The 25,013-nt window shown below is 38.1% G+C and overlaps 2 protein-coding genes across 5 annotated transcripts in view; one reads left to right on the forward strand and one right to left on the reverse strand.

Moving 5' to 3' along the window:
• rnf111 (ring finger protein 111) overlaps positions 1–6,591 on the forward strand; it is a 33,947-nt gene extending 27,356 nt beyond the window's left edge. For 2 of the 3 annotated variants that reach the window (XM_028014513.1, XM_028014514.1), the window contains exons 12-15: positions 2,678–2,773; positions 3,030–3,116; positions 3,528–3,631; positions 5,025–6,591. In XM_028014513.1, the coding sequence (XP_027870314.1) occupies positions 2,678–2,773; positions 3,030–3,116; positions 3,528–3,631; positions 5,025–5,142 (405 nt within the window). In that variant the 3' untranslated portion in view covers positions 5,143–6,591. The remainder of the gene's footprint in view (positions 1–2,677; positions 2,774–3,029; positions 3,117–3,527; positions 3,632–5,024) is intronic. The other variant, XM_028014515.1, reaches the window with a different exon arrangement.
• A 2,732-nt stretch (positions 6,592–9,323) lies between these two features.
• Positions 9,324–25,013, reverse strand: part of myo1ea (myosin IEa) — a 52,842-nt gene continuing 37,152 nt past the window's right edge. Inside the window, exons 16-29 of one of the 2 annotated variants that reach the window (XM_028014756.1) lie at positions 24,128–24,209; positions 22,781–22,887; positions 21,092–21,190; positions 20,818–20,962; positions 16,985–17,099; positions 16,717–16,886; positions 16,487–16,632; positions 14,716–14,862; positions 13,920–14,080; positions 13,679–13,765; positions 13,392–13,599; positions 12,728–12,763; positions 10,714–10,883; positions 9,324–10,630 (exon numbers count right to left, since the gene is read on the reverse strand). In XM_028014756.1, the coding sequence (XP_027870557.1) occupies positions 10,554–10,630; positions 10,714–10,883; positions 12,728–12,763; positions 13,392–13,599; positions 13,679–13,765; positions 13,920–14,080; positions 14,716–14,862; positions 16,487–16,632; positions 16,717–16,886; positions 16,985–17,099; positions 20,818–20,962; positions 21,092–21,190; positions 22,781–22,887; positions 24,128–24,209 (1,750 nt within the window). In that variant the 3' untranslated portion in view covers positions 9,324–10,553. The remainder of the gene's footprint in view (positions 10,631–10,713; positions 10,884–12,727; positions 12,764–13,391; positions 13,600–13,678; positions 13,766–13,919; positions 14,081–14,715; positions 14,863–16,486; positions 16,633–16,716; positions 16,887–16,984; positions 17,100–20,817; positions 20,963–21,091; positions 21,191–22,780; positions 22,888–24,127; positions 24,210–25,013) is intronic. The other variant, XM_028014757.1, reaches the window with a different exon arrangement.

Consider the following 25,013-nt stretch of genomic DNA (forward strand, 5'->3'; position numbering starts at 1 on the left):
TATCCTAATTAAAAGTAAAGAAATCAAGAAATGGCAAAAAATGTGGAATGAAGATAAGAAAGGAAGAAGATTATATGAAGTACAAAAGTCAGTTCAAATTCGAAGCATTAATGAAAGAAACAGAAGAGAAGAAATAATAATTAGTAGATTAAGAGTAGGTCATACCTACTTAAATGACATGCTTTATAAAATAGGGCGGAAAAATAATGATAAATGTGAGAGATGTGGAGAGAAAGAAAATGTAGAACACGTATTGATGAACTGTAAGTCAAATGAACTCGAAAGGGAAGAATTAAAGAGAATAGTTAGAAATATGGGGCATGAATGGAATCTTAAAGGTATATTAGGAAATGAAGGAAACATAACAGATATTCACAAAGTAAGGAAAGCATTGTTTATTTATCTTAAGAATATAAAATTAAAAAATAGAATTTAATAGATATGAAGTAATGCTTCTACACACTCATGTACAGTAGGTGGCGGTATGCACCTTAAAGTTGCTTGTGATCCGCCATAATAGAAAAGAAGAAGAAGAAGGTGTATCCTATTGGAGGTGATGAACAAGCCCAGGCAAGTAGGCTACGGACTTTGTTCGGTAGCCTGCTTGCTACTTGCTAATCAGTAGGTGGGGTCAAAACACTTGCGTTTCTCTCTCTCGCTTTTTTGTAACGAGTAACTAAACCACACATTGAAAATGTATCGGAGTAAAAGTACGCAATTAAGTTCGGAAATATAGTGAAGTAAAAGTGAAAGTCATCAAAAATCTTCATACTCCAGGAAAGTATGAAGTACTCCAAAATATACTTAAGTAAAGTAGTGAAGTATTTTTACTTCGTTACTATACAACACTGTCTCACACCCACAATAAACCGCAGCTGTGCCTCAACATGGGAAGGAAAATTGTTTCCTTTGAATGGCTTCTTATATCTTCCTCTATGCGACTCAATTTTGTAACACTTCACCGAAACTTTAAATGGCAAAAGTGTTTACAGTGTTATTGTCAGGGTGACGCCTAGTTATCATTAGAGGGAAGAAAATGTAGATTTTTCAACAAGCAGCAAACTTGGTGGAGCCAATTGAGGTGAAGGTCAGATCACCAGCGTTATTTTATTTTTTTTAATTTTTTGGTGTCTTTACCTTATTGTACTTTTCTTGTACTTATTGTTAAAAAAAATCACTCCATATCTTAGAAAATATTTACTATTTTATTAAATAGTAAATCTCTTATTTAAAAGATTTAATAAGAGATCAAGATTGAAAAGGAAAAACATTGAATAAAGAATGTATAATTGATATACAAACTTAATCTTGGCCCATTCTAATATATTTTAAGTGAGATGTGACATTAAAAGCTTCATAAGCAGTTTTATCTCTGCATGTTGCAGAATCAAATAATGATGGGACACAAAAGACCTGTCATTAAAAAAAACATTAAAAACCTAAACGAGTCGGGCAAATTGCAAATCTAATGCAAATGACTCCAAAACCTGTATTTTTGTTCAGTTTTTTAAAAAGAAATGTACACAGTCAGTTAGTGTGCGTGTTTTTTTCTCTTATGCTATAAAATTACTTGAACTGGTGAGCTAAAGCTGTCATTTCTGAGGCTAGCTTTTCTGCTGTGTCTAAACTTTATAGTCTTTATTTAACATTTATAGAATATCTCAGAATATTTCATTGCTGTTCAGGCTTTTTAGGTATCAGCTTACATCTTTGCAGTAAGTAGCCAAAGGGTTTAAATATCTGTAAAACGACTCGACGTAATATTAAGCTGCAGGAGTCAAATTTATGTACAGAGCACATTTAAAAGGTGATGCACAGTTAATTAATCAACAAGATGCAAACATTTTTTTTATTTATTTAGTTGTTTTTGAATATGTAGTAATTTGTACGGAGAAGGTAAAATAAAATTACACATACTTACATGTACATGCATTCAGCTCTCAAGTTTTTACATATATTCAAGGGGTGAATAAGTATATTCTAACCATATAATTACTTTATTCTGCTTCCAGTGTTATGATAAAAGTCTTTTGCAACTTGTGACTCATGTAGCTCTCTGAGAATATTATTCACATATTTATCATTTATATTTTCACATATAGCAGCTGTACATTTAATTCTGAACAATGATAGCATGACAAAATTTAAGAAAAGCAATGTAAAATGAGAAACTTTAGTTCTTTCAATGTGATCACCATTATATTCACCTGCTTTTCATACATAGATTGCAAACCAATCAATCATCCAGTCTTATTGTGTTGAGCATTTTTTATACACAGCACATCTAAAGCATTTAGATCAGATAAAACAAGAAAAAGTAACAGAAAGCAACAACAAATAAAAGGCAATACATATGGGAATTTAAACAGAAATTTTGGATTTAGTTTGAAAATTTACACAAAGTACAATTATTGTGAGAAAACACATATTGTAAAAAAATATTTAAAATCAACTTGAACTTACTCTAAAGCAAAAACCCTGAGTACAATGAACCTAGGCTGAGGTTTAAATCTAAAAAATGTAATTTTTTATTTTAAAATTTTTAAAGTTGAATCTTTTAAAAGCTACCGAGAAGACACTTTGTCATTATTTGTGCTACCTGGCTGAGCAAACACGGCCATTCAGGCTCTCAGTGATGTTGTTGAAGGAGAAGCTGAGAACCGTTTGTCTCCATCAGGACCTGCTGCATTTAGAGGAACGACTTGGGACTGTGAATCGAGGAGCCTCTCAGGGAACCATAGAGAGGTGCACCTACCCACACAAGTACAAGAAGGTAAAACCTGCTCAGAGTGTTTCATTCTGTCTCACAATTTCTCAACATGTTGGACATACCGTGTGCATGTCTGCTGCAGTGCGTTCTGGGACAGAGTGCGCAGTGGTCTTTTGTGCTCTGATGTTTTAGAAAACACTGTAGTGTCTTTTACCAGAGATTGCAGCCGTGAAGATAATGTTTGGGGCGGGGGGAAGATTCCTTAGAGGTTTTCAAATGTACCTAAACAAGCAATCTAACACCCTGCCACCCAATACAGAAGGTGTTGGAGAGAGACATTGACCAACAGTTAACCCCTGAAGCTTGGGCATCTATTGGGAAAAATATGCACGCAACCCCAGAATCGGTGAGAATCAAAACGAACAAATCAATTTGGAAACATGTCTCTGCTCACATGTACGTTAGATTTTATTGTTATCCTTGGGGGCTGGGAAATTCGGCTGATACCTTTTTTTTTTTTTTTTAATTATTTTTTTAAATTACTATTATTATTATTATTTGGATTACTTTGATTTGTTTAGCATTGAGACTAGAGATAGAAAGTTTTCTTTTCTGTTTCAGGACCAAATGACCATTCTCTCTGTTCCCAAATTTCAAGTTTGTTTTGTTGAAACAAGAAAAAAACAAAAGTTACTGTTATGGGGCTTAAGCCATTTGTTTTTGATGTCATGCTAGGAGTTTAGTTGAGCAGTTTGAGTGATTTTATTGAGAGAATTTGCTTTTAAAATTCATGTCTCCAAATGTTTCTCCCCGGCAGAGAAAGCTGCACGGCAAGCAAGACGAAGATGAGGGGGCTGATGAAGACACGGAGGAGAAGTGCACCATCTGCCTGTCGATACTGGAGGAGGGGGAGGATGTCAGGTAAAGCTCTCCCCTCTCCCGGGAGTTTGTCTTGCCTTTTTCTCACAGCTTTAAATGTGTTCAATTATCCGTTCAGAGGGGCGTGTCTGTGAGCCCGCAAACACAGGTGGGGAGACAGGTGCAGCCGTTCCAGTTTCCTGCCGTCCAGCGGGATTTTCATTTTTCTCTAAAAACTACCCAAAGGAGTTCTGGTAATCAGCAGAAAAGTCCCAGAGTGCCTTAAAATTACCGGCCTCATGGAGCTGCTTTTTGGCACAGGCTCAGGTTTTCCCGGAGGAGGCGCTGCCCCCTGTTGGCAGAAAGGCTGATGTGTCTAAATTTGAGGTTGTGTACGGTTTACCTTTTGTTTTTCCTAGTTTATTCCCGATTCCTGCTGCTCAGACAGAATCTTAATTACACCAGGTGCGAATTACACCAGGGTGCTTGAAATTCTTTAAAATATTTGAATGTCAATTTGGTTTTTTCAATGCTTGGAAAATGCTTCATACCTTTATAAAGTCTGTGGAAGTGCTTGCTACTAAACCTGCACAGTCTTGTAGTAAAGTACAATGTAAATTTGGAAAACATTATTTACAGTTGGGTCCAGATATTTTCATACACTTAATAGAAAGACACATTTATTTTCTGTCTGTCTGAAGTTAAATCAGACTAAACTTTTCTTGTTTTAGGTCACTTAGAATCACAAATGAGAATGTTTTTTATTTTATTTTTGAATATTTATTATTCCTAATATCTCAGGGATTCATTGATTTGAGTAATTACAATAAAGTTTGGCTTTTATTTTAAAGAAATTGGCAGACTTTTAAAATTTTAATTAGTGTTTTACTCTCGGACCAGTCAGGTGTGTGTGAGTGACATTTCAAAACATCAAATTTTTGCTGTGGAATGTAGAATAATATCACAAGATGCAGAATATTAATAACAGTATTAAATTATATAATATAATAGTGAATTTAAACTGTCTTCTTCTGTTTATTTGTATTGTTTTTATATCCAAAGCTTGGTGCTGAAAGTTTGAAAACTTAAATTGAATAGTGTACGAACCCTGTTACATGCCGCTGCTTTGTAAAGTGTAATTTGTTTGCAAAACCAACCTATAAGTACATTTAAATTTCTTCGCTTTATGATATTTGAACCGTTTTAAACACTGTTGTTTTCTAGACACCTGGATACCAGCAGCATAAGCTGTTCGGTTGCATCTGAATGGTTTCGTCTCAGGGTTGTTCTTATATTGAGAATTTCATTTTGCAAAATTGATTGAGTCATTTGATCTGATGAAATGATCTCCTTTCTCGCCATATTAGAGAAAGTTTGCTTTCTGCAGTGACTGTTCCAGGAGATGTGGTCAGATCTCGAAGCTCTAAAAGTGATCTCCGTGTGTTTTCCCCTGCAGGCGCCTGCCGTGCATGCACCTCTTCCACCAGCTGTGTGTGGATCAGTGGCTCCTCACCAATAAGAAGTGCCCCATCTGCAGAGTGGACATTGAGGCGCAGCTGTCTGCCGAGAGTTGATGCTGTTTTCCCAACAACACTTTTGTTTGTTCGGAGTTTATTTTCAGATCATATTAACTTTCTCTTCAGTACTGCAGTCAACCAAAGATGGCACGAATTACCTGCGCAGCTCTACTACGAGGAAAAATAAAAAATAAAACAAAAAAGCATCGAGCCTAGAGTGCCAGCTCTCACATAGTAAAACAACAACTAGATTTCTCCATTACGGATTTAAGATTTTATTGTATTTATGAAGCTTTTATGTAGCTTTTGATTGTTTCCTCAAGTGTCATTTTCGTTTTGTTTCTCTGCATGTTTCCTTGCAATGCATTTCTTTGCACATATAACGTGGGCTTAACACAGCCCGCCGAGTTGCAGGTGAGGGGAACTGCTCTAGTAAAGATGCATTTCTGTAAACCTAATGCCTTGCTTTACTAGAATAGAATGTCAACCTTCAGTTTAAACAAAACACAAAAAAAAAAACATTGCAGGATTCATTTTACCAGTCATTGTATTGATTAGTTTATGTTTAGCAGATGTGGATTGTTAGTGAAAGATGTTCTTTTTTTTGTTTTTGTTTTTTCTTCCAAGTAAATCAAGACATTCCTAACTAAGGAAATATGTTAACAAATCAGCTGCTGTATTAGTGCACACCCAGTATTTCTAGAGTGGAAATCAGCTCCATGGTTCACCTCACTCCCAGAATATGCACATGCTTTGCTACGACTACACCACCCTCCTGCACCTTCATTGGGCGACAGCACCCTCATCACCATCCCCATGTATTTTAGGGAGCAAAAAAAAAAGAATGTCACACCCCCTCTCTTGACTGTTGTGTCCAAACTGAGCGATTGTCGGGAACTGCTGTGAATCTTTTCTCATTTTTTATTCCGTCGGGGTTCTTCCCGCAGACAGACGTGCGAAGCCTAACTAAGGGTTTTTGTGAGATGATCTCAGGCCTGTGAGTGTTGAAGAGTTTTGAAAACTGGTGATCATGCTGTTAAATTGATACTGGCAGTGGCGTTGACTTTTTAATCTCCTGTGGGCGTGTGGGTGTGTGTGTGTGTTCAGAGGGGAAAAACACAGCTCAAGTTGAGATTTACTGTTTGTTCTCACACTTCTAACTGATTTCGCCACCATCCCTTTCTGTCTCTCTCTGTAGTTGAGCAGCAGCGTCCATCTTGGATGCTGTGGAAAGAAAAGAAAAACACTAATACTGTTGACTAACTCACTCGCATAGACTTGCACAAGAGAGAAAACGGTAGATTAGTAGTGAATATGATGCTGAGGCCATGTGATGATCATGAGGGGTGAAAAAAAGGAAAAAATATATTTGAGCTGAGTGTTGAAATGCAGTACTTAAAGCAGGTATCCATGCATTCATTGACTTAAAGGCACCAGGATCATATTATGTGGGATTTATATTAGTTTTGAAAAATAATATTAATAAACTTGGATAACTCTTGTTGAGTCCTTTGATTGATGTTTATTTGAATGAATGTTTTGATGGAGGTGTTTTTTAATTGATGAATTTGAGGGACAGAAAACAATCTTTGTTTCTCTTCTCTCTCCCCAGATCATGAGTGTAATGCTTTCCATTTTAATGCATCTTAATATTTATTAAAATACATATATATTAATATGTGTTATTTTTGAAAAAAACACTGTAGCTGAAACGCACAAAGCAAATCATACAAAATAAAAATCTCAAAACTAGATTATCATTCAAATGTGTTTGAGCATTTAAATCAAAAACAAATTGTGATATTTTTCAGAGGTTTTAATATCGCATATGAAGGATTCTGTATATTTAGATACAGAAATATTCTATTTTGCCCATAATATGGCTGTCGCAATCATTAAGAGAACTTAACTCGGAAGTGGGAACTCGCAGTTGGGTATGACGTCAGAGCTGTGTTCCGGTTAAGTTGGGATTCCAATATGGCGACGACCATAAACATTGCGTATGAACATAATTTAAAGCTTTACTTTCCGTCAGTAAACACCATTTTTTAATTTGTTCAGGTCAAAGCTGCGGGCGCTACGTATTATGGCAAGCCGTTTTAACATGAATTCGGTTTTGCCGCCCTTACATTCCAGATATCTTAAATTGTCTTATGACTAGACGTTTTAGCGATTTAAGATATCTCTAATTACATTCTGACTGGTCGAAATGACGTCAGATTTACCATTGACTTGTATGGAGACGTCAATTCAAGATATCTACAATGAATTATTGACTATCTGAAATACACATTTCAGATATCTACAATTAAATTATGACTAGTCATAAAGTAAATTCAAGATATCTCAATTTTAGTTTTGACTAGTCATAATTCTAATTAAAGATATCTTAAATGACAACATAATTCAAGATATCTTAAATGTATATTTGGATAGGAGAAAGTAGGCTTGCCATAGATATCTTAAATTACCATTCCGGATAGTCAGAATGTAGTTTGGTCTAGTCAAAATGCAATTTTAGATATCTGGAATGTAATTGCGGATAGTCAGACGAAACCGAATTTATGTTAAAACGGCTTGCCATATATGTATAGTATTTACTTAACATCCTGCCACAGCTTACTGTTGATCCGAGAAGCGGCTATATTGAAGCGCGACGTACTGGGGGTAATGGTGACAAACCCCAATCCAATCACTGAGTGCATATCCGGTATGGTTCATGCACAGATTTTTCTACTGGTTGAAATTCCTGCTTTAAAACTTTTGGACAAAAAAAACGTCATGTAATATTCTAGTTTTCTTAAAGGTGCATTTTGGTCTTTCATTAGCTGAAAACCATATCTACCGACATTTGGAAACGCCTGAAAATATCACGGTGTGATATGGATCTTTATACGAGTTCACTTCTTCAATTTTAATTCCTGGATTAAATGATATTCAAATTTATTGAACTCTGTAAACTAGATGAATAACTGAAGGAAATAATTTTTCATTTAGCTTAACAAATTCTGATTAATCTTTCTTCAAAATCGCTGAATTTTCGCATTTTCCCATTCAAATGCTCGGAAGCGCAGCGGGTGAGGCAGCAGCAAACAGCCTCACCTGGGATTGATCCAAGTACACCTCCACTGGCTGCCATTCTGAGAGCATGTTCCTCCTGTCTGTACGTTGCCAATAAAATGACTAAAAAACATTTAATGTAAGAACTGATTTTCCATAATTTGTACCTATATATATATACATATATAGGTACATTTGGTGTTGTAGGGTTTTTAGGGCCTGACATTTTTTATTTCTTTTACATCCTGCACCTAACAATTTTACAAATGCAATGAAAGTCTCCAGAAAGCCTTCACATCTAGTCACAAAACACACTTTAAAAATTACAAGGACTGTTGGCTCCTTGAAAATAAAACACAAAGTAATTAGGGTTATTTACAGCTTTGTGCTGCTGCACTGCATACATAGAAATAAAAATGAGAATTGTGTCTTTTTAATAATTCCTTAAAGTTTTTTCCAGGCAAAGTGAGGAAACTTGTTGCATATCAGAGTAAAACAAAATTTTAATAGAAAAAAAAGGCCATTACACCTGCAGAAACATGAAGCTTACCTTAAATTTAAAAGGGGGTTGGCGAGTAAAGATGTACGTTCATCTAGAAAGAGGGTTTTGGACCAGTGAGTAAAAGTAACTAGGTAACTGGTTACTTTTCTAGTTAGCTAGGAAAGTAACTAGGTAACTTTTCTCTTTAGTCCTTGTAAGATGTGTCTGACGTTTTGTCTGGTTCAGGAGTGTTTTACAGGAGTCCAAGAGTTGCAGCCAATATCCTGCTTCACTAAACACTCTACCACGTTTCACTTAACTTGAAACAGCACCATGTTTCTTCTTTAAAAAATTACCTTCTGTGTATTTACCTCGTTGTAAAGGTTGTCAATGACCAAGTGGCTATTATTTCAACAGAAATAAATAATTGTCCGAGTTTAACTATTGAATTTATCCCAAACTGCATTCTTTTTAATGATCAGCAGGGGGCGTTAAATGTCTGAAAAACCCGACTAAAGCGTCACTTATTGAAACTCCTGGCTTTGCTTGATATACTGTATATAAATGTTAATCTGGAGGAGTTACGAAAGAAATCTGATAAAAATCAGTAAAGCATTTTTTCATGCAGTATTACAAAGTTTAATTAAAATACTCATCTACTAGTGTGGATTGCACAAAGGATCTGTTCACCAATCTCATGACCAAACTATGTTTATTGATGCAGTTTTATGAAAAAGTCCCAGCAGGTTTCACTGACTACAGCATAATGTGGTCGTAGGATTGAAATAAAACTAAGGAATGCGTGTTAGGACTGCGGCAGCAGCGCAAAAGATGTGCAGAAACATTAACCAGAAGCAGCTACAAAAACAGCTTAACAAAACATAAACCCATACACTAAGTAGCAGAACTGGAAATAAAAACAACAGCTCTGTGTTTTTCAAAACGGGGAAAAAAGGAGAAACTAAACATACAGTCTTTGCGTAAAAACACAAAGAAATCCTTTTAAATTCTGCCCACCAACAGGTACGCTCCTGCATTAGAACACATATACAGAAATGAGATCCAGAAAATGCCTGTTTGTCTTAATTTCATGTAAACAAATGATTTTCTTCAGTAACTAGGTAACTTCATTGCTTTTGCTCGTCACAATCCGTCCCTCGCTGACAAAGCTTTGTGGCCGTGACGTGAACGTGAGACGCCATCTGTGTCCAAGGTAGTACCTGTCCCAATAAAGTGCTAATACACCACAGACCTCACGCTCAGGCTACGTACTGGTGTCATTAGAGAACAAAAGCAGAATAAAAAGTGAGGGAGGTTTACCAGCTAATACTCCACCTCACTGCAATGCCCTCAGAATCAGAAAAAAAAGAAAAAAAAACGAGTCTGCTTTGGTCATTCAATTTTTAAAAATCCTCATTCAGCATTTTGATTCTTTACATGCCTGTTAAATGTCTGCATCACAATAAATATTCCTGCTAAAACTGAAATCACTTCAGTTTCCTTCAACCTTCATCTAGAAGCAACATAGTGGAAATAAAAGTAAAAAATAAATCACAGCCTGGTCCCAGAGATTTAGCCGATTTCATTTGAATGCTTCAAAACACTCTATAAAGATATAACACGGTAAGTAAAGGGAATACAGAGATCCATAAATACAATAAATAGTTTGTTCAGTACTCAGAGGGGACAGACCCCAGCGGTCTTTGTGTCTTTGGAGAAAAGCCTCATCTTTGGCCCAACAGGACGTTTGGTCTGGTGGCGTAACTGAGCGTTACGTTCGGTGACTGTAAGGCAGTAGTGGAAGAAGAGTCTCACAGTGTTTCCTCTCCCCGACTGCAGGCTCTGCGCCCCCCTCAGAGGCCGGGGATGGCGGGGCAGAGGGGGGGGAGCAACAGGCGCATTGCGCCGCCCTGACAACCAGCAGCTACTAGATCTTGGTGACGTAGTTGTTGGGGAAAAGTCCCTGCTTCCCGCGAAGTCGTCCCGTCCACCATCCGGAAGCGTCTGCTCAAACAGAGTCAGGCACGAATGAATGAAAGAGGAAACGACGGCGTCATTTTTTATTCATTATTCTTAGAGACACTCACCCTCTTTGATGATATCGATGACGTCGTCGGTGTTGAAGCTGAGCTCGTCCGTGTCCTGAGCGTCGTACGCGTACAGGGCCTTGCACTGGGGCACCTGGGGTTTGGGTTTGGGCACCGGCTTCGGCCGTCCTCCACCTGGTGGAGGTCTGTGGGCTGAAGGTCGGTGGGCCCTGATTTAAAACAAAACAAAAAAAGAGAAAACCAGCTCTTGAGTCAGGGTGAGTTGCCTGCTGGAGGACACTGAATGAAATATTTAAAGCCCCTGCGCTGCAGTGACTCAGGATAGCACATATTTATTCAATGTGTCAAACTACAGCAGCATGCAAACATCTGGGCACCCCTGTTCTTAATGTCTCAGAAAGACATGCATTTATTAAACATTTCATTCCAGGAGAGTTCACCTCTTATTTCTAAGCTTTATTGTTTCACAATAACAGAAATGGGAACAGGAATAAAGCAAAACCTTTTTTTAAAATTTAGTCTCTGTTCCCTTTTGAAGCTGTAGGACTGTGCAAGACATAACAAAACCTTCATATCTGTATTGTGAGGTATTTTAGGATCATTAGTGTTAAGATATTTTATGAGAAATTATAAAGTTCTGTACAATTATTTCTCCAAGTACACTTTTGTTTCCTGTGGCTCAGTTTTGAATAGGATGAAAAGGTTTATTCTGATTTTTGTTTCGCCAAGTTTATATCTGTGCAGATGTAATTCCACATTAAAACCACAGCAAACCTTTTTTCCTTTTCTAGTTTCTGATAAAAACGTCAAACGGGGGATTTTGCTTTACCTGCTGCACCAAATTCACCTGAGACCAAAAGTAGCCAAGCAAATTTTTGGATCTTCATGATAAAGTAAGCAGAGCTTGTTTATTATTTTATTTTACATTATGAATGAAAACAACTTTCTGTTAATTTATAGCTTTATATGCAGAAAAGTAAAATGCTTTGGAGTGAGCTAAAGGCTGCTAATTCTAAAAAAATGTTTTTAAATATGACCATTTATAAAACATTTATAAAGCTACAAAGTTTCCATTAGTTGGGCTTTCATGATGATGACTATGACAACAGGCATTGGAAAAAAATGAATAATAAAGTTTAGTACCCCAACACTGGTTGTATTTTGGGGTAATAAAAATAAAAATATGCCTTAACTGTGTTAAAAAAATCTGATTTTATCAACTTTTAACTTGTTGACCATATTCTCAGCAACATAAATAAACCAGGGGTGCCCAGACCTTTGCAGGGAATTGTCTAAATTCAATTCAAAATGGAATCTATATGGTAAAAGGAAAGTAGATCCCTTAAAATTCTACGGTTTTAACATTTTTAGCAAAAATACTCAGGGGTTTTGTGATGTGCCACTTTTTTTTAATTTTTTTTTTTACAAATCCTCTTTTCGTTTTTGTTAAGCTAAAATTATTCATTTTAGCTTAACATTATGTCGTTCTGTGGCTGTTTAAGTTCAATATATTAATAATAATATATTGAATACAAAGCCATAGAATTAACAAAGGGGTCCGTTATATATATATATTATTATATATATTGTATTTATAGAATTGTAATTTTTTTGCTGGTACTGATTATGCCACAAGATGGAGTCCTAGCACAGGACGTCGCTTTGCCTGCACAGTGAGAACTAAACTAAACCAGTTTCACTGCAGAAAACAAAAAGGAAGCACAGACCCTGAGACATTAACTTTTCTCTCAACACCAACCCAAACCTGATACAGACGACGTTGAATAAACGAGAGACAAATAACCCAGAAAACATCTCAGTAAAACACTACGTGGTGATCATGTTGGTTATGCATACTGCAGTATGCATGTGTGAGACGTAATAGGGACAATTAAACATCCAACATATGAAGGGGAATCCCATCGAATCCTACTGGACATCAGCAGCGGAGGTCTAACTAAAATTGTGAGGTAGCATCAGCGTGTTGTGCTGCTGAAAGCTTTTTCTCCCGACCTGAACCACCACCAGAACCACTGCAAACACTCCAACTCACATTCCTCCGTTTGAAGTTGGCCGTCCGCCTCCAGAGCTACAAAAGAACGAATCAGCCAAATTATGTCAGATTAGAGAAACAGCAGCAGAGGTAGCATTACAGTGTCAGGGCATGGCGCTCTTCTCAGCTCTCAGAGCGATACCATCTAATTCTGGCGTTCCCCGAAACCTTTAAGCTGCATTCAAGAAACAAACTCATAACCGGCAACTACTGGTCACACATTAAACAAGCTTCAAAGGCCGATACAAACAGCATCAACAACAAATATGTCTATAGTTTCAGGCTTTTTTGTAAACATGTAAGGAATGAAGGTATTTTTCTAATTTTAACATTTGTTTATTTTAATTTCCTGAAAGGAAACCTAGACTCCACTGTGCAGAGTTGTTCATTTTTGACTTCTGATTTATGAATTACTGATCTAATTTGCTGCATGTCTTGTAATGCAAAACTTTAACTCAATAATAAAAAGATAATAATAAAATAATAAAAAGACCTAACTATCTGTTTGGTTAAAGGCCATTACTGGCAAAAAGTATTAGTATACTGGACACAAAATAACAAATATGTTAAACTGTCGTACTATAGAATCGATCTCCAACCTATTTATAAATCTACAAAATACCCCATCCCGCTCTGACGCTGCAGCTTTGTGCTGAGCTCTCACCCTGCAGCGCCCTGGTCCGGGACCCTCAGGCAGTCCAGGTCCGGCTGCTGCCGGCTGCCGCCGTCGCGCTGCCTGGGCTGGTTGATGTTGCTGGGCAGAAACGGGCGTGTGGAGTTGGTGGAGGGCGGATGCCTCTGGCTGTGATGCTGCGAGTTCCTCTGGTTGGCGATGTAGTTGGTGTTCTTCAGGCTGCCGTTCTGATGGCCGGCTGCCGGGAGGAAACGCAGGAAATGATTTTATAGATGATGTGAAGAAGAGAGAAGCTGCGGAGAAGCTGACCGGTATACCTGGGGGTCCTGGTGCTGCTCTTGAAGGCACGTGGTGGTTTCTGGACATGTTAGAGCGACTCTGGCTGAAGCTCTTCCTGGTTGGACCTGGCATTCATTAGCAAAAACACAAACGTAATGCAACATATTGACGCTACCGCAACCTGCAAAGATTTGACCCTTTCAATTTAAGCAACGGTCCACATCACAGGCGGTTCTTTGTGCGAGTATGTCGTGGTTCTGCTTCACAGCCGGTACTCACGCGTGTTCTTGGGAAGGCCCGGTCCGATGCTGACCTGCAGGGATTTGCTTGAGGACTTCAACACGGCCACATCCCCCTGACCCTGAACAAACACCACCTGCCTGGAGCCGCCGCCGCCGCTCATGAAGCCCCAGTTCTCCTTCTTTAGCTTCATCTCCAGTCTGAAAATTTAACGCAATGTGTTCTTTTATATCTCTTTAATTAGTTTCTTTCTCAGAATAGTGGTAGTATTATAAAAAATTCACATTTTGCATGTTTTTACACTTCCATTTGAGTCTCAACTGTCTCTAAAAATAGCCCAAGTGCCTAAAAAAAACCACCCTAACCATTTGTTGGCAATAAGTTAATGTCTGGAAAACTGCACCGTTACCTAGCAACCTCGTTAAAGCTTGGTTTTACCGCTGTAAGTGCTGTACAATAGCTGATGGAAATGACAAGTGTTTTGTCGTTGACTTGCAATTCAGAAACCACTTGCTGCATTATTGCTGGTGGGGCAGGAGGCTCTACTTCTGCTTCTCAAAGATGCATAGTTGTATAATTGCACATGTGTTTGCAGACATTTTCACTTGCTAGTGTAAACATTGAGTTGAATTTAAAGAGACAAGAGGCTCTAAAACAGCTCATCCTGAAAGTCGTCCTCAGACTAAAACCTCTATCTAAGAATGATCAAATGTGACAAGCATGTTTTGTATAGACCCCAGCTAACCTGTTCATAAAGCAGAATAGTTCACCTTTACAAGCAGCAGAGGTAAATCTGAAGGTTTAGCTGTTTACGTTTCTGGATGCATGGACTTACGTGTTGTTGAACTTGAGCGGCAGCTTCCTCCGAGTTTTCTCCTCGAACCGTCGGGACAGCAAGCTGATGAACTCCGTCTTGAAAATGCACTCCAGCAGGCTGTCGTACTCTTGCTCATGCAGGATGATGAAGTCATCCTGCAGGGTGCTGAAACAATGGCGAGCTTTGAGCAAAGTGACCGAGTCAAAACCCATCTTGGAAAGAGTATCATCACTCCCTCTATTGTCTTGTTTTGTGAGGCTGTGGAGTCAGTTTTCACTTTTACATTCAGGACCTCACGGCAGTTGCGGCCGTGTGGCCCAGCAGCACAAGGAGAGTCTGTTCCTCACGTATGAGGAGGAGATTTTTACACCTCGCTGAACCACCTGGTCTGTGTTACCTCACAGAGTCAAAAGCCACAAACTCAAATCAACAGCTCTGCCTCTGAGCCGCGTCTCACAGCGTTTCTATCGACAATGCAGAGACTACAACTCTTCCAGTTTGCTCACAGATTTGATAAAATCCAGATAATTTAAGCATTTCTGACTGTGAAGCATTTTAGTTTTGTTTTCAGTCACATCTTCACCCAGGTACGTCAAATCTTCTCCATATGTTTCCAGTGATCTTTACGTGACTTTTACAGGAACAAAGAAACTTTTTCTTAACTGGAGATCTAGAATTGGACTTTGAAAAAGATCCTTGAATTTTGCACTGTAGAGTTTACAGACTTTAAGTCGTCCCTCAGTCACCCTTCTCATTTTAGACAAGTTCTGGTTTCTTAAATTTATTCATATTTAATTTATTCTCTACTCGGCTTGACTCCACCATACTTAAGCTCTCTTTTACAAAGATCTGTTAATACCCATTCTTTACGCTCAAATAACATTTTTCTTTTGCAAGTTCCACGTGTTCGAACTGAAAAAGGGAAGCAAGCGTTCAGTGTTTTGGCTCCTTCAGCCTGGAATCAGCTCCAGTCTGAACTCAAGATATCAGAACTGATTTCAATGGACTTATTTTGAGCGGTTCTTAAAAACAGGCAACAAGATTCTATTAAACAGTGTCACTGTTTTTAAATTGTTTTATATTGTTTTACACTTGTGCATATGTATTAATTAGTTTTATCTTGTAACCAGGTTGCTGTGTATTGCAGACTTCTGCCCAGGTCCCTCTTGAAAATGAGATCCAGATCTCAATGGGGTTTACCAGGTTAAATAAAGGAAATTGAATTGAATTGAATTGAATTTTTAAAGCACAAATTCACAACAAATTCATCAAGACACTAAAAAACTAGTCAACATGTTGGCTATTGATGTGTGGAATCCAATAAAGACAGTCAGATCAGGTATGTAAGATGTTTCATGCAGTACCATCATCTGTCAACTTTTTGAATAAAGTTTTGGTAAAAGACTGAAAATCCATGATTTTTAGGGGAGGATTGTTTTTAAAGAAGAGTGAATCATTTGTTATTCCAAGAAACCTTCACAGTTTTAATGGTTGACCGCCATGTTATAGATTAACAAACCTTCACAAACCTCAAACCTTTCACCTCCAGTTTAATATTGTGAGGTGGATCAATGTATTTTACTGGGATTTTCTAAGACACGAAAGTGTTGCATAGTTAGAAAATGGTTCTCTGGATCTCTCATTAAAACCCAGTTCAACCAGGTGGATTTTAATTAGAGTCTCAAAACGGTGCTGACTTTTGTTCATCCGTTACATAAAATCCTCCAATTAATCTACAGAAATTTGTGCTTTGGAAAAGCTTTCAGGGAGACTTAAAAGTGTTTTCTACCTGAGAGACAATGCCAGGATTTTCTCCAAGTCGATCTTCCTCTTCAACACCTCGGTCACCTGACCTTTCTCCGGCCCCTGCTTCACCTTCTCTCTTCCAATCAGATACACACTTTTAGGGGTCAAAATCAAGTCTCTCTTAATTCCCTACAAACAAAAAAACAAACAAAACAAAAACAGTTGGAGCATTGTTTTAGTAGCTAGAAAGAATCCAGAGAGAGGAAAACAAACCTTGAACCGTCGGTCGTATTTTGTGACTTTGTCAGCGAAGTCGATCTTTTCTCTTTTGGCCAGAAACTGCCGCAGCTCCGGTCTGTCGTCCATCCCCAGGTAGTCTCCGATGAAGTTTCGGTTCAGGCTATGCCGCCGCCTGTCTTTCCGGTTCAACAGCAGATCAGAAGCTGGAAAAAATAAAATAATAAATAATCAGAAAGCCGTGTGGGAGCTGAAGACTTGAGCAACCAATCGATGGGACGCAGAAACAGGCCCCTCTGCTCACCTTCCTCCCTCATCTGGACGTATTTCTTGCGGGCCATGTATTTCCTCCAGGCCTTCTGGATGGCGCGAGCGTAGCCGTCAAACTTGCGCTCTCTTGTCTCTTCCAGGAGGAAGAGCTATGAGGAAAAATAAGGAGGGAGAATAACACACCAGACATGCCTAAATACACAGACTGAACCTCAGGTGTAGCTGAAAACCAGCCTGACTTCAGTGATAACGGTGATTTGATTGTTTCCGAGTGAGAATAAAAACTTTTAACTACTGGATAGAGAGGCTGCAATCATCTTAGATTATTGTTTTCCTGTTGTTAACGTAATTTAAGTCAGTAAAATCTGAGTAGCTTTTTCAGAAAAAAAAACATGATCAACATCATTTGAGTTGGATTTGATTTTCTCCTTTTCTGCTCCAAGTTTAAATATTTTTTCTCTAAATGATAAAGTCGCTAAACTTCCTTACTTCTACTAGATGAAATGTCCAGATAAAAATGTTAGTAATTAAATTGAGAAAGTGAAAATCATGTTATGTAGATTAGTTCCTCACAGAGATACATTTCAAAAGTTTATTGCTAATAATTTTAATGATTATGTCTCACCTCTAATTTTCTCAGAAAATGTGAATATTACATGAAGCCAAATTTAAGAAAATGTTTTCTAAGCCACCTAAAAATTACAGTCCCATCATGTTTTTTCTCCCATCAAACTTTCCATTGATGTGAGAATCTCACCGTTGAATGGACTACCACACTTTTTTCTTCCACTAAACCTTTCACTAATATTGAGCACTCAAATTTCTTTGTTAAAAAACTTTTTTACATTTTTTTTAAATAAAAAAATGTAACTTTCAGAGAAACTAAATTTTGAGTTTTGATTAGGTGGATTTATATTTATCAAATTGAGATGGTTAAGTCTGTGTAATGAGACTGTATAATTTAAAGTTTTGCTTTTTGAACTGCGTTTCTGGAAAAAAAACACACAATGAATTTATTAAATTGCAGCTGTGTAGACAACAATTAAGATTAAAATGTTTAATCTGATTTAATTTCTAGTATTTATATTTTTATAACAGGTCATTGAGTTTGGGAAACGATTGAATCTTGTCTATATACTGTTTTAAAGATGAACGTGTGCATGAACGGACACAACGTGCAATTTACAGTAAAACAAAGTGCGACTGTGTGGACAGCCAGCATTCACTTCGTTCCCATCAGGTTTCAGATCCATTTACTCAGAGAGATTAATACGCTTATCGGTTCGCTCTGAGACCACCGGGCTTCTTGCCCCGTTTATGTCATTTCCTGCTGCACCTCTTAACACGCAATCACCCTCTCTGCCCTCTCCATGTGCCAGACTAAACATCCTGTCCGGCGTTGCAACAGCCCTGGCATCAGCACGGCCCGACCGCAGGCCGCAGCGAGGCCGGAGCACAATACTGCACATCAAACTGAAACCACAGAGAAACAACAGTCAGCAGAAAAACGCCCTGAGTCACAGCCTGTGACGCTGTGTGATCACTGAAGCTTCAGCGGCTGAATGGGTCAATCCAGGTACAAACAGCGGGATGCTACAGACGGGCAAGACGTCGATATTGAAAACAAGGACTCGGTTTGGCACAGAAACTCCTACAACACCTGGTGTCTCACAACTTTCTCTTTCATGACATCTTGGCTCATACAGCTAATTAACAAGGGTCAGCGTCTTATCTCACAGCGGCTTGTTTTCACAAGCCTGTCAGCTCATTTCAGCCATCTGCCCTGTGTGATATTTACCTTTCATTAGCCAGAGGGTCAGGGGGGCTGCAGTACATGAGTAAAGGCATTCAGGGTTAACTACCAGGCCTGAACAAAACTAAGATGTCTGTCTGAGTGAGTTTCTAAAAATACATCTGTGGGTGTGTGCGTGTGAACGCTCGCTGCTGCTTGATGTGTGTAGCTGTTAATAAGCAGGCTGTACACACACACACACACACGTTGCTTTCACAAAAGTCAAAGTAGTTACAGCAGGAAAGGACAAGCCTCAATCAACTCTCCCCCCCAACTCCAAAAAAACAGACAGTCTGAGCTTGTGTTTTTAGTTTCAGAGTCGTGTTGACTCACCGCTGACGTGTAACGAGAGGTCAGGTTCAATCTCCTCCCCTATGACAAGGACTCGAGCGTGATTTGGGACTCTGTTGCCTTTTATGGTGTTTAGAGTAAAAATATTGGGTTTAGTTTTTTCCCCTGCTGACAAGAAGGCAAGAAGGCCGACACACTGCAAGAACAGAAAATCTTACTGGTTTAGTTTCTGGTGTAAATGGACAAAATTATCTTACATATACTTTTATTAAGATAAAGGAACTTGTTTTAAGTAAATAATTAGTCATAAGTGAAATAATCTGCCAGTGGAACTATTACTTTTTCATAACTATTAAGAAATTATTTACTTACAACGAGCTCCTATATCTGTTAGTTTTATCTTATTTCAAGTGTACTAAAGTATTTTCACTAGAAACTAGATCAAAAATACTTGGTAAGATTTTGTGTCTGTCTTTTCAACCTTCAACGTATTTTATTTGGATTATATGTGGTTGAGCAAAACCTAGTAGCGCAAAATTCTAAAAATGAAGCACTGCTTAAGATTTTCTACAATTAAAAGTGTTATTTGCATTGTGCCCCTCTCCTCTGAAGCCCTCCAAAAGGTCCAGTAGAACCAGTTGAGAAATCAGAAATTTAGTAAGTAAAGCCATGTTCAATTTAATGTTGTTATAAATCCGGTTGTTCTGTGAAGAACTGAGTGTTTTGTTGGAGAATATCAGTGGATAAACAGCAGAGAAAGGAGACAGGTTGGGGATAAAGTCCTGGAGAAGTTGAAAGCAGAGTTTTGTTGTAAAAAAGTATCTCAAACTCGTTGGAAAAGGAGCTTTGGTCAACCAGAGTTCAACTTTCTTGTCTGGCCCTAAAGAATTACAATAGCAGCATCATTTTGTCGGGATTTCTTTGAGTGACTTTTCTAAACCCAATTAAGACTCTCTGGCCTGACTGAATAATTAATGTTGAGAATTAATCCAGTCTGATTGAGCTTGAGCTAATTGGCAAAGCTGGCAGAGACATAACTCAAAATACTAAATGATATAAATCAGGGATGAAAAAATTAATTTTCATTTCGGCCGTATCAAAAATATGAATGTTCTTAAAGGGCCGGTTGTGCCAGGATATATTACTAAAACTAATTAAATAGTTGAAGTATCAATAATTAGCTGTTCCTCCAGGATTTTGTGATTGTTTTAGTGTTTTTTTTGCAATCAAAATCAGAGATTTTGTGCTGCCATTTTAGAAATGTTTATAAGGAATTTTTACAATACTTGCACTAATGTGTGATGTTAAATGTGACTTTTTAATACGGACTATAACATGGCATCAAGTTAAAGTAAGACTGAGGCAGCAGTTAATTAAGCTCAATGTTTTTGACCAATTTTGTGAAAATTTGAAATGTGGAGACTTATTGGTTTTGTGTGAAATTTGCAGATTTGTGAAAAACTGGAGGGACTCATTGATGTAAGTTGGAGTCTAGAGGGCCAAATAAAAAGCTACGACGGACCAGATTTGGCCCCCAGGCCTTGAGTTTGACACCTGTGATATAAATCCTAAAGGAAGAAAAGCAAAGTTTTGGGTGCAAGCTAAAATCAAATGCACACCTCAATTTTATTTTTGTTTTTTTGCATTTATTTAAAAATAATAGTTAAAACCATTCGTGTTGTATTTTCTTTCTGATTCAGAGATGTAAACTAAAAATAAAGTTTCCTTTCATGACAAAATTCAAACATGTTCAAGAACAAAGACGTGACGGATATAAAACTCACAGACTCCGGGGCTTTAATGAAGACCTTGGTTTTTCCGAGCTGGAACTGATCTTGATCCATGTTGACGGAGCGCAGGAGATGAAGGACGCCTTGTTTCTCGTCTCCTCGCCACGTCGGCCATGACTCTTTGGTCAGGATGGCGTACCTGAAGATCACAACGTACCGCCACGTCTATCAGCACCAGACATGTGACTGAATCAAACCAGAAATTAAGTGCAAAAGCAAAAATTAAAGCCGTTATTAATGAAAGTCTGATGAGTTCGCGGTGTTACACCTGTTGAGGAACTTCCGGAAGACTCTGCGGTAGGCGTAGCCAGCGCGCCTCACCCTGATGTTTTCCTTCAGACCCAGATACTCCACCTGATGCTTCACTCTGGAGACACAACAACATCATCGTCGTCATCAAGTGAACTCGTGTGCTTCCTTTTGTCACATCCTCAATCATCCTCCCTTCATGTTTTACCGTCTTACAGTCATCAGCCACCACATTATTTCAAACGTCTTTCCGAGGCTCATGAAGCTCTCCATCCCCCCCCCCCCGGGGGAAAGCGGTGATTGCGGGTCATTCTATGCAAAACAGCAGGTCTTACATTTTTTTTCCTCTAAAAACAAAGAGCTTAAGCACCATTTGGTTCTGTACAGTCAGGCTTCCTGTGAAAAATGGCGATTCCGGTGCTAATTAATGAGCCACATTGCGCCGTGCTCCCAACAGGAAGGTCATCATGAGCCCTGAACAATGCAGCATCACCCTGTGTGGGAACAAGAAGTCCCCAAAGCCTGCGTGGGGGGAAGGAAAGGAACGGGAAGCTCATGAACAAAAGCACAAAGAAGAAGAAGAAGAAGAAGGGGTTTCTTCAAATAAACACCAAAAAAAAACAACAGAAAGAGGTTCAGGAGGAAAGGTTTCAGTACAAAGTAGTTTGTTTGTTTTTAACTAAAATTCAGAAGCGGATTCAAAGCATTAATGCTTTAATATGACATCACATTTCCGTCCTTTATCATCAACAGGCGTGTTGTGGAAGAGTGGAGCCAACTCAGAGGACTTTGAACTGAACAATGTTTTTTTTTTTTTTTTACACAATGAACCAGAAGTTAGCTCAAATAGACACAGTTTAACCAGGAGAGAACAAAAGAGGCAGCTTGCATTATCCCGTAACAAACTTCTGGCTCATAACTAGTTACATTTACTTGAGTTTTTTGGAGGGGGAGATACTTTTATTATAATTTTTACTACGCTGTACTTTTTACTTTCATTTGAGTTATTTTATCATGAAGTATTGATGCTCTTACTTGAGTAAAATTTATGTGAGTAACTTCACTGATTGAAGAACAAGTTTGTTTTAACCAAACATTCACCAGACACATCGATACACCTGCTGTTTTTGTTAAAGTTTCATACGTTTTACGTCAAAATAAATGATCTGGAAACTTTACCCTGGTTTTCCTATTTTTTAATTAAGTTATTTATATATATTAATTTTCATTTTGGTTCTTAAAAACACCAAAGTATCCAGGCAATTTTATTTTTTGGTCCGTCTGATGATGCAATTTTCAAATACTAAATGATTGATTTTACTCAACAGCCTTTTTGCCGAATACTTTTTTACTCTTATTTGATTCATTTCCTTAAAAATGGCTACTTTTTAATTTTACATGAGTAAAAATATGCTGAAGTAGAGCTACTCTTACTGGAGTATAATTTTTGGATACTCTACTCATCTGTGGTCATTACGCAGAAAAAAGTCACAACATTTTCCCTCCAAGATGAAAGCTTGAAGACCAATCTTCACTTTTGTAAATTGTTCAAATTGTGGCTGCATGGCTTCTCTGGGAATCAATCACAATCAAGCCTGTCTTGCTAACACTATGAGAGTTATTCTGGATATTTTAGATATTATTTTGTTGAATAAACGTGCTGGTTTCTGTCTCTGCTCTGAGAGAAGACGGTTCTGCCACGACTCACCGTGATTCTTCCCAGTCTTTTGACTTCTTGGTCTCATTTGGTTTGATGCAGCGAATGTAGTGTGGCGTGCATTTCATTAGTGTGCTAACCAGGTCATTGGCTTGTTTCTAGAGAGAGGAATCAGAACAAACATAAAAAAACAGGAGGCCAAAGATGTTAAAATGATTAAAACCTTCAACAGTAATGCAAACTATTTGCTCAGGAACACAAACTTCAACACAAAGCTCTTTCCCACATCAGCCCTGATTATGAGACGATACTAGGCCTGTCACCATAACAAATTTTGCTAAGCGATTAATTGTCTCAAAAATCTTTGCGATAAACGATAATAGCGCTTACAGACCTTTTTACACCAATTTAATGGAAATGACGTAATAATGCATGCGATTTTCAAAAGAGCACTTAACACTGGTACTGATAAACAAAACAAACAAAACAACCAAAAACAGTAAGAAAATATATTCTCAGTCTCCATTAACAAAAACCGCACTTGAAAAAAAACTAAACAACATAAAGCCAAAGTGGAAATAAATACTGCATTCAACCAAAAGAGGGCAGATTATGAAGTCTGTATATTATGTTGCCCTTCAGTAATAATTAGATTTAAATAGAGAAGATGGGCACATCGACTACCTGATGCAATAGTTCACACTACATGATTTTTGGCCCAATTTTCCCCTTATGACAATCTTAGAAAGTTGGTCGTTCTAAGATTGTCGCTTACGATTTCATAACCGATCATCCTGTAGTGTGTGGTGTGTTATGGTAGATTGTCGTTGCGCTCCGATCTAAATCAGGGGTTTTCCCTGATTTAGAAATCAGAGAGACTGGGATCGTTAACGTGACGTAAATAGGTTCTAATGATTTTCATTCAGTCAGGACTTTACGCTGACACTAGCCACATGCATTGCAGGTAGACTGTAGTAAAGCATTGATTAATGCCTGGTTTTAAAATTAGTTCACTGAACTTGTAGCCATTATTTGTGCCCATTGTTGGACACCACACGGCAGGATCGAACCCGATCGAACCGTTATATCTAGGATTTCTGTCGGCTAATGTGTGATCTGTCAGGTTTTAAAAATGGACCGACAATCAGCCGATAGCTCTAAGATCGTGTCGTGTGCGCTGGGCTTTACACTAAGGAAACGAGGAAGGGAGGGTCAGTGGAGAGCACCGGAGCTGAGCCTTTTTTCATTCAGTGTCATTAACAGAAAGGGAAAAAGGCCTGAAGAGACGATAATACCAATAATTAAAATGAGGTCGATAGTTTTAATTTATCGTGTGATTAATTGATTTATTGTTTGCGACCGGCCTACACGATACACACATATCTTTGAAGCAGATACCTTTATTTTGCTGCCTGCTGTAGTCGGCCGGCCTTTCTTCTCAGCATTGAGGTTTTCAGGGAACAGAGCCCTGATGAAGGAACTAAGCAGAGACAAATGAGATGAAGTTTATTTTGAGATCAACAGAAACAAAGAACTGTAACAGCGGCCCAGTTTCTAGGCTGTCAGCATGAAAACTGCAGTTAATGATTAAAGAACCAAGGTTATTTTCCAGACTAAGGTCGCTCATCTGAATTCCTGAAACATTTGGGAAGGTTTGAGTTGGGGGAGGCTGGGAAAACATGGTGTGGGTGTGTGTGTGTGTGTGTGTGTGTATAGAAAAATATCTGCAGGGACATCTCTTTGCAGGAAAATACTGTTGCTCAGCTAGAAAAAAAAAAAAGAAGATTTCCAAAAGTCTCGCACTGCATTTATTTAAACTAATCCAAAACTTTAATTTTCTTCTAAAGAAGTTTTGCCTTTATTGGTTTGGATGTGAACTTTGACAAAACACAAAATTATTCTTCATCTTTATCCACATAGAAAAAAACAAAAAACATTTTCATTCAAACCCAAAGTAATCCCAAAGCATGATGCTGCCAACACTGTGTTACGCTGTTTGAAGGCCAAGCATGTCTTTTTAAATTACACCCAGAACTTATTGTTTAACTTCATCAGACCAAAACATACTATATTAAAAAGGTTGTAGGAGATTTTAACCAGGCATTAATGTGTGTCCTGCAACCTTACACAGTAACTACGAGTACAGAAAGTTGCTATTACTAGTCTTTGTTCAGTGTTGTCACCACTTGGCAACTTTTACGACCAGCTACCATCTTATCTTTTGAGAAACTTAATTTTAATTTGATAAATAATGGTCCTCCAGACTAATATATTTGTTAATCTG

This window comes from Xiphophorus couchianus, chromosome 4, assembly GCF_001444195.1.
Source record: "Xiphophorus couchianus chromosome 4, X_couchianus-1.0, whole genome shotgun sequence".
Taxonomy (NCBI): Eukaryota; Metazoa; Chordata; class Actinopteri; order Cyprinodontiformes; family Poeciliidae; genus Xiphophorus; species Xiphophorus couchianus.